The 9436-nt window shown below is 37.5% G+C and overlaps 1 protein-coding gene across 15 annotated transcripts in view; it reads right to left on the bottom strand.

Moving 5' to 3' along the window:
• Positions 1-621: 621 nt before the first annotated feature.
• Positions 622-9436, bottom strand: part of sema3b (sema domain, immunoglobulin domain (Ig), short basic domain, secreted, (semaphorin) 3B) — a 73425-nt gene continuing 64610 nt past the window's right edge. For all 15 annotated transcript variants that reach the window (XM_058784170.1, XM_058784165.1, XM_058784161.1 and 12 more), the window contains 11 exons: positions 8176-8318; positions 7964-8078; positions 7791-7860; positions 7152-7296; positions 6618-6837; positions 6442-6530; positions 5826-5867; positions 5576-5733; positions 5302-5357; positions 4185-4324; positions 622-4004 (listed from right to left, as the gene is read on the bottom strand). In XM_058784170.1, coding sequence (XP_058640153.1) covers positions 3519-4004; positions 4185-4324; positions 5302-5357; positions 5576-5733; positions 5826-5867; positions 6442-6530; positions 6618-6837; positions 7152-7296; positions 7791-7860; positions 7964-8078; positions 8176-8318 — 1664 coding nt within the window. In that variant the 3' untranslated portion in view covers positions 622-3518. The remainder of the gene's footprint in view (positions 4005-4184; positions 4325-5301; positions 5358-5575; positions 5734-5825; positions 5868-6441; positions 6531-6617; positions 6838-7151; positions 7297-7790; positions 7861-7963; positions 8079-8175; positions 8319-9436) is intronic.

Below are 9436 nucleotides of genomic sequence, written 5' to 3'. Positions count from 1 at the left end.
CGTACCCAATGAAATATTCTGTGCAAAGTGAGAACTAATGTGAAACGCAGTATGCACTGCAGCGCACTCGAGTGGTGAGATCACACTACTGCATACAATTCTTTTTCTTAATTTTCTTTTTCTTAAATTCCCACTCTTGCTCTACCCAGAGGCGAACCAAGATGAAGTGGGGGCCCCAGGCAAAATGAACAGATGAGGCCCTTCTAAAAGATTATTTTGTTAATATATCTTTGTTACCTAGATATATATTTATACAACATACAAAAAGTAGTCAACACACTTAATATAACATAAATAGTTTATTTTTTAAAACAAAGTGCTTATTCTTTAACAAAATTTTAATCAGGAACTTAAGTAATGCTCCTGCATGCAGAAGTATATGATTAGCATTTTAATTTAATCTTTTTAATTTAATTTAGTTTATTTTAACTATTAGTTCATTGTTAGTTGACAACTAATTATGTTAACTCAACTAATTTACTGTAGAAGAGCTAAATAAATAATGTCAACTAAGTAAATATAATGATATTTATTTATTTTGATTCATGAGCTCCCCACTGGCAGCAAGACACAGTACCGAAACTTGCCAAGTGTTGATGTGCGCATCTTTCCCGGTGCCATATTCTATTGCAGCCTATATTAATACCTGCTAAATGCTATATAATACATGCTGCTGCTAAGTGCAACCCTAGCTAACCTGTTTCCCAGTAACCCTATTAGTAATTTGACTAGTAATTAATCTAGCAAATAATTAAACGAAAATAAGATGGAATTAACAACAAAAACCGCTGTCATGTTTCCTCTTTTCCTCCTCTGCTTGCTTTTTCCCGCTTTTGGCTGCCAGATGGATAAGTCCTTTTCATTTTTAAAATAGCCTAGTAAATGCATGAGTAAGTGCTGTGCCATTTTGAAAACGGCGGCCGACGCATCGCGAGGAAAAAGCAAGCACATCCAGCGTAACGCGAGAGGGAGCCCCCTAGGGGGGATGCAGATATATTGCTCCATGTTACATGTATATTACTAATAATGACATTTCCGATTGTTCAAATGGTCAGCTGTTGGGGGCTCCCTCAAAATGCGGGGCCCCAGGCAATTGCCTGCCTTGCCTGCCCTATTGCTACGCCTCTGGCTCTATCAAAAATAAAACTGAGGAGTTATTTTTAGGTAACTGTATGTTTTATTGTGTTAATCATTTACAGTCTGATGCAACAATCCACAGAGAAAATACTCAGGGAATAATACAGTGTTCACGTCAACTTTGGCCTTCGACCTTTGACTTGTCCACAAAATGCAACTCACACTTTTCCCCAATGTACAGAAATCCTAATATTTAATGGCACAAACACACAGATCCTCTTTCACATTGAGACACACATAGCCTACACCCGCTTTTTTCTTACACTCTCTCTCAAAAGCTGAGAAGCGTCACAAAGAAAAGAAAATCAGATGAATTTGAAATGCTGTTTGAATAGTCTTTTAAATGACCCAAATTATTACTTTTGAATTATGTTAGGGCTTTAAATATGTATTCAAAAGAAGGGGAAGGATTTCAAAATATACACACAAGGATGTTTTCATTCTCCTCTATCAAAATGGACATTACACATGTAGGTCAGTTTCATCACAAACCACCACAACACATTAGCTTATCGAGCCATAAATATATGCTGAAAACACCAGATAATCTTGCAGGACAGTTTTAAAACATGGTCTTTCCATTGTATAAAAAAAACGTTCAAGACGTTTCAAGTCATGCAAAAATAACCATTAAGTACAACTTTTAGAAAACTGATATAAATACTACCACATGATAATCCACCAGTTCCGCTCAAAACATTCTTACATCAATTTAAAAATGAATCAGAATTGATTATTTTACAATGTCACGTTTCTCTCATCCTCGACACAGCAGAAACCACAACTACTCACAAACACCAGAAGAGGGCGCTCACACCAAGAGACTCTCCTGCGCCAGCACCATACATCTACCTTGCTGACCACCGTAGAGTCCAAAATACTGTACAAACTTTCAGTTTCTTCTTTTTTTGTGGCGGTGGATATCATGTTACCACAGTTATAAGTTAGCGACTATGACTAAAGTAGCCTAACTATGGTATTTTGTGCAGAAAATTTATAGAATTTGTCTGACTCGCTCCCATACCGCTTTTGCAACGCAATAAAAAAAGAAATTTGGCTTCGAACGTTTGTAAACATGCATTTACCGACAAATTCAACACTGCTATTTTCAAAAGACAGAAAGAGTAGACTGGCTAGACTCTTTGAATGTGTTCAATTAAATATTCATCTGAAACGTCAGCGTGAGAGCTAAAGACATTTTTCTTGTTTCTTCTCTTCAGAGAGGGCCTTGGATCTGTGTTTCCTGATTTAACCCATTATCTAGCATACATAATACATTAGCTGTGGTCTTACAGTATATGATGCTCACAGAACACTATGGTGAATATGGCAGAGCTGTGTAAAAAGCATGTAAATCTCTCTTACACAGACACGTATACATAACTCTTCTGACTTTTTTATTATTATTATAATTATTTCAACAGGTTAGTTTTAAGTTTAGACCTAAAAGTGTCGAAAAGAGTTTTTCCTCACCTGGTCTCAGACCATACAACCCATAATGCCCCTGTACATTAATGCAGTGTCCATCTCAGTCTCATACAACACATAATCACACCTGAAACAACTTAGTAACTCAAAATAATTCACCTTTGTTACTTTACAGAACTGCCAGAGATGTAAAGCTCACTGAACCCTTTACGCTTACAAGGTATATAATTACCGTCACATGAAAAACAACAACAAAAAAAAACATTTACTTAAACACTCTTACAGCAGCTATATAACCTTACCAGATCACAAATGTACAGTTTTTCTCCTTTTTTCTCTTTTGTTTGCTTGAAATGTTTTGTTTTAAGTCTTCAAGCAGTGAAAGAACAGTGATGATGTTCATATGGTGCTGGTGAGTCAAGGGTCTCTGTTTTAGGGCCAAAGTGAGAGAAGAATCTAATCTAAGAACACATGTTGCACAAACACCCAGATGAAAACAAAGAAGAGTATGCATGGATTTACTCAATGTGTGTCCACAAGAGCCTGTGTTTACGCAGCGCATGCACGTCTTTGTGTCTTCAATTTCTGATCGAAGCTTTTCCTGTTACAATTCAAAAGGATTTTTTGGACTTTAGGACCTCTTGAGTTTGTGTTAGGAATCAGATGGATGGAGTGTGGGTTTCTGGATAACCATCAGGAGTAATAGATGCTGGCGGGAGCGGGATTGGGGTCGTGGGAGCACTAGATTGAGTCTTCAGACTGGATATGAGGGCAATAGAGTATATAGAGACTGATAACAGGCAGTGGAGTGTCGTCACAGGGGTAATAAGAAGCAGAACAGGCGATAAACAGTCACTGAATGAGATGCTGTGTGAGAATCTGTCCACCTCCAGTGGTTTTTGCTCTTTCTTTCTGTCTCTCAGTCTCTTTTTTACTCCATCTCTCATTCCTCGCTACTCTCCCGCGCTCCGCGGTGCTCTGGGGGCGGGTCTCCCATCGTGCGTTCTGCGATTTCGCCCTTTCCTCACTTCCTTCAGGTGCTTCCACTTTTTAGAGTGCAGTGGGTCATGAACCGGCGCCTCACTGGCTGGATCTGGAGCACTCTTCCCTGATAGGCTGTTCTTGCGTGACCAAACTTGCTCGCAGATCTGGTCAACTGTGTTTAAGTTTGGGTGATCCACTAACTGCATGAAGTCCCTGTACCACAGCTTTTGATTGATGGACTGCCCATGATTGGCATGGGAGTGGGCGGGGCTGCGAGGCATAGGAGCTGAAAGGGCGGAGCTAGCCAAAGGCAAAATCTCCAGCGTGATCGCGAGGAGGGTCTGGGTGAATCCATGTTCCATCGCATGACACTGATACACGCCACCGTCTCTACGCACGGCTCGCCTTAGCAACAGGCCTCGCTCGGTCTGCAAAACACGGTCATCTAGACGAGCCTGCAATTACACCCACACACACACAATAACTGCATCAACTATCACTGATAAGAGAGAGAATGAAAGTTTTTAATTTAAATGAAGACACACATTTATCATCTCTTATCAATGCCGTCTATATCCGTCTTTCCCATAATAACCCCACATATCTGCCCCAGCCTGCTCTCTCCTCTCTCTCACCTCCTCCCGTGGGTTTTCCGGGTGCCTCTGATAGGTCCATGTAATCTGGGCCTGTAGTGATTTCGGGATGCATTCCAGGAAGGAGCTGCTTCCATCCACAGCATACAGCCTCTTCTCTAGGACACGCTGCTTCTGATGGTCTGCAAAACATTGCAATGTATAAGACGTTCAGATAAGAGATTAGACATGAGATCTGGTTACTCATAATAGATTGAACACTGAAATTTATGAACTGCATAGGCTCAATAATGTGTATAATGCACTGATATGAATATTCTGGTCAATAGCAATAAGACAATTATTTTAATGTTATATTGACAATATTAAAATTTGATTTTTTTTTTTTATAGAATGCACCATGAAAACTAAAATCAACAGTTTTAAATACTTCAAGTTTTATAAGTTTTAGACTGTACATGACAGCATTATATTCACAGCATGAAAAGTGGGTATTTTTGGGTAATTGGATAAAAGTCTGTATTTTCTTGATTTACATTTAGCTTGAGAAGATGTCATGCAACCCTTTCTTAGTTGGCCTTTGCATTTAGCATTTTATATTTTATTACATAGAGTACTGCTCAAAAGTTTGGGGTTTGGAAGACTTTTAAATTTTGTTGAAAGAAGTGACGTGTGCACAGCAAAACTGCATTTATTTGATCAAAGATACAATAAAAGTGTAATACTGTGAAATATTATTGCAACTGTTTTCTATTTTAATATATTTAATAGAATTTAATGCAAAAGCTGAATTTTCAGCAGCCATTACACCAGTCTACAGTGTCACATGTTCCTTCAGAAATCATTCTAATATGCTGATTTGCTGTTTGAAAAACATTTATTATCAATGTTAAAAACAGTTGTGCTGCTTAACATTTTTGTGGAAATCATGATACTTTTTGCAAGATTCTCTGATAAACAGAATTTTTGAAAGAACAAACTTTAAAATTTCAATTTAATAAAAATGTTAATCATTTATTTTTTTATCTGATGGAATTTTATCTCTAATACTTGTGAGCAGACTCACTGCTTAAATTCACATTGGGACTGATTAACTATACAGTAGTGAGAACAGAGAAATGGCTCCTCTTAGAGTCTCACAGAGGTATTGCAGTATTACCTCCTGAGCAGAGTGCATTAGGATCCCCATTCCTCACATCCTGACGCCGGAACCTCCTACACACATCAATACACATTCACACAAACATATTGAAAAGCCTTAGCATAGCATATTCCTCAGGTCTGACTGTGCAATACAGTGGCGCCCAATAGTTGGAAACGAGTAGTAAAAATGACAAAATTTTGAATTTCGAATGTGGTCACAGAATTTTAGACTCCACTATACAATGTGTATGAACAAAGCCATGTAATAACCAGTATGACTGAAGCTGTACCGTTTTGTGTTTGGCAGGTAGCGTGTGCAGGTGTGTCCGTCCCAGGCGCAGTACGGATCTCGAGCCAGGCAGCACTCGGCACAAGCTTTACCGTACATACTACAGCGGTGCAGAGGCACCTGGATAACACCTGTGTCTGAGCCAACATACAGCTGTTGCTGTGGAGAGAGAGAAAATCATCACGCGATTTACTAACATGCTGCTTTCATGTGTTTCTGTAATGCTGTTTAAAAATAGCTCTCATTCTCACCCGTTTAGAAGAAATCTGCATACTGATAATAGATGAAGAATCCTGCAACAAGAACAGTTGGTTTTACAGATGTTTAATTTTAATTATAAATGTATACAGTAATTATGAATTAATGTATAATTATATTCTTTAAATGTAAAGTGAAGAATAAGTGCTAAGACTAACTTAAAATAATTAAACTTTAAATAAAAACCTTTTTGCAGTTTTAGCAAACTAACAAAAACATTATTTAAACAATTTATTTTATTTTAGGTTTTAGCTCACATCTGTTCGCAAATTTGTCCCCAAAGTAAACACGCACCTACACACACACACACACATACACAGGTTTCCATTTTTTGTGGGGACTCTCCATAGGCGTAATGGTTTTTATACTGTACAAACCGTATTTTCTATCGCTCTACACCTAAACCTACCCCTCACAGGAAACATTCTGCTATTTCAGATTTTCAACACACTCCATTCTTTGTGATTTATAAGCTTGTTTCCTGATGGGGACCAAAAAAATGTCCCCAAAAGGTCAAAATATACTGGTATTACTATCCTTGTCGGGTCCCCATAACATGATGAATACCAGGTACACACACACACACACACACACACACAATCCTCTCACCTTAAAGACCTGAATCTCTTCTAGCAGAAGCTCTGTGTTACTCCAGCTTCCTTTGGGCACAGAGATCACCTTCAGCACTGAGCCGACATCTGCAGAGAGACACAGAGAGGCTTTAACCAGAGCCACAACCAGTAAAGACAGTTTAGGGTTTCACCAATGTTCAGTTAATATTATACCTGTCCCGATGAACATTACATCGTAGTGTCCATCAGCTGCGTTGACGCGGTCTACAGTAATCTGAGTGAAGGTGTATGGTATTCCAGTGCGCAGGAAGAGTGGCCGGCCTCCCAGTGGAGTGACTGGATTAAACATTAATGGATGGTGCCTTGCAAACTGGATTACGTTATCAGGGAAACCTTTAGTGGACTCAAAACTCCCAAATGTTTTACTGGGACACTGCGGAAGAGAGAAAGAGTTATCAGTAGAATCCTGAAACCCAATCCGTTCACGTTATCAACATTCTACGCAGGTCAGCAAGTCCAAGCCTATGACCAATCTCAATCTACTTTTACTTTATAACATTTACAAATACAAATTTATATTCCCACAAACTTGTTTTGAAATGGCATTGATGCTTCAACTTGTTTACATGTATGTATGGATTCCTCAAAAAAAAGCAGCATACATTTTTCAAAAAAGTACAAATTTTACTGACCCCAAACTTTTTAAATATTGTTTATGAATGTGAGATGGAAGGAAACGGTTCTTACCATGCCTGGCCGTGGGTATGGCACTTTACCCTGGAATGGAACCCACTGATAATTGGGTCCCTCTTTATGGGCAAAAGGTCCTAAAAATGCCCGGCGAATGTCATTCATGGTGTAGAGACACACTGCAGAACCTTGAAATACACTACTGTAAGACACAAACACACGTGTTTCAGTACAGGGACATACAAGTGACTACACAAATGCTGAGATCAGGCACTTTGGCCAACTTTTTATTATTAAAATGCCCAATTTTGTAAATACTTCCTATACAATCCATTATTTAAATAATTATTTAAAGGCACAATTCATGCAAAAAACAAAACAAAACAAAAAACAGTTATCATGCCATTGATTTTATGACTTACTTTCTTCTATGGAACAAAAAAGGAGATATTTTGAATAATTTTGATTAATTGCTTTTTTTTCACATGACAGTTCAATTTGAGGAAAGTTCAATTACTTTCAGAAAAAAAAAGGAAACAAAAGAAAAAAAAAAACATTTTGCAAAATATTTACTTTTGTGTTCTACAAAAAAAGTCAAACAGGTTTGTAACAACATGAAGATTAGTAAACTAATACAGAACTGAACTTATTGGGGTGAGCTAAGCCTTTAACCCACACCCTTTGATGAACTCTGACCTTGAGGTGGTAAAGACGGTGTAGATCAGCGGGTTCTTTCGGTCACGGGTCTGCAGCAGGAATACATCCCCTAAAGGTACGGACAAAGGTCAGACAGCAATGAAATGCAATTGCCAGCTATAACAGCATAATTTAAGCCTAGTGTCTGTGTGTGTGAGAGATCAAGTTCTTACTAAGTTCATCAAAATGTGTTTCAGTGCCATCATTGCCTGGTACAGAACACACAAGACGAGCCTTTAGAAATGTTGTCCACTTATTTACTAAACTGCGCTGTCCTCCCATATCATTCTGTAAAAAAAAAATCAAAAAACAAAAATTCAAATAAAAATAATAAACTGCAGCCAATGGCCATTATAAAACAGGGCTGATAAATCCTGCTCCTAACCCTGCAGAGCTGACCAATCCGGGTATATGTAACCTTCCCAAATCCCTGAGCTTCTACAGCAGTTTCTCTGAAGAAGAAGAAGACTTTATCATCGTCAGGATTCTCACTCTCTGGAACACCAAACGCCGCAATAAACTTGGGCTCTGAAACACAATATTATCATAGGGCTCAGTGTCACAATACAAAAACAGAAAAACAAAGATGCATCTAAACACATGGCTTAATGACAAACAAGAGTGTGCAAGATAAAGAAAAGGAGGAAGAAAACGTTTTAAAATATCAAATTTAAAATGCATGTGGGATATGCTCATCCTTTCTATGATATAATTTTCATTTTTTCTGCATGTTGGTTAAACCACATGGTGTTAATTTGGCTTTAAAATATTTATAATATTGCAACAAAACAGATTTTTTTAAAAGTGCCCCATTATGGATTTTTGAAAATTACCTTTCATGCTGTGTGTATCATAGCTCTAAGTGAATGAAAACATCCTGCAAAGTTTCAAATGAAACGAGTCGTTTTTAAAACCCATAAGAACCCACGGTGAAGCGGGTCTCACAAACACTTGTGACTATCTGGAAAGGACTTTTTAAAGCATTATCCCTCACTTTCAACTCAGGAAGTGCCTAAGTGACATATAACGAACACCCAGGTTCAGTCATGTGACAATGTATGCATTTTTTGTTGCCATGGCAACATTTCCAAAATGGTGTCCTGTCTGGTTAGCACATGTTGCAGTGTCAGATCATTTTTAAAACGCTTGTTTTTGTTACTAAAGGTATGTTTAAACCCATGCGACAATTCTAATGTTTTAATAACATATCCTAGATTACTCTTAATCTGATTTTAATACATTTCTTGAGCAAATTGATATAAAACAAGTTACAAAGATATTGTGGTGACACATGTCACATCGCGCTCTTAACCTTATAAAAGTAGGTGGAATTTTGATGTGACATATTTGTCACATTAAGAAAAATGGTAATGAGCAGCTCAATTAATTTAGCTGATTCAATTATATTAGTGTTATATATATTCTGCTGCTCATTTCAAAGCATATTTTAACAAATCTACATGCATGTTTAACATGTTAATCTCCAGTGTAAGGTAGTTATTTTATTTTTATTCAGTTTGCACATTTTCAAATTGTGAAAAAAAAAAAAAAAAAAATCTAAATTAATTTCTGGTTAAACCATATACCTGAAAAGGTAGAATTTTGATATGTTACAAAAGAGTTGTAAAATTTAATCGTCACAGTTA

The sequence above is a fragment of the Onychostoma macrolepis genome, chromosome 08 (genome assembly GCF_012432095.1).
Source record: "Onychostoma macrolepis isolate SWU-2019 chromosome 08, ASM1243209v1, whole genome shotgun sequence".
Classification (NCBI taxonomy): Eukaryota; Metazoa; Chordata; class Actinopteri; order Cypriniformes; family Cyprinidae; genus Onychostoma; species Onychostoma macrolepis.
The sequence above is the reverse complement of the archived record's forward strand: the minus strand, read 5'-3'. Positions and strand labels throughout refer to the sequence as shown.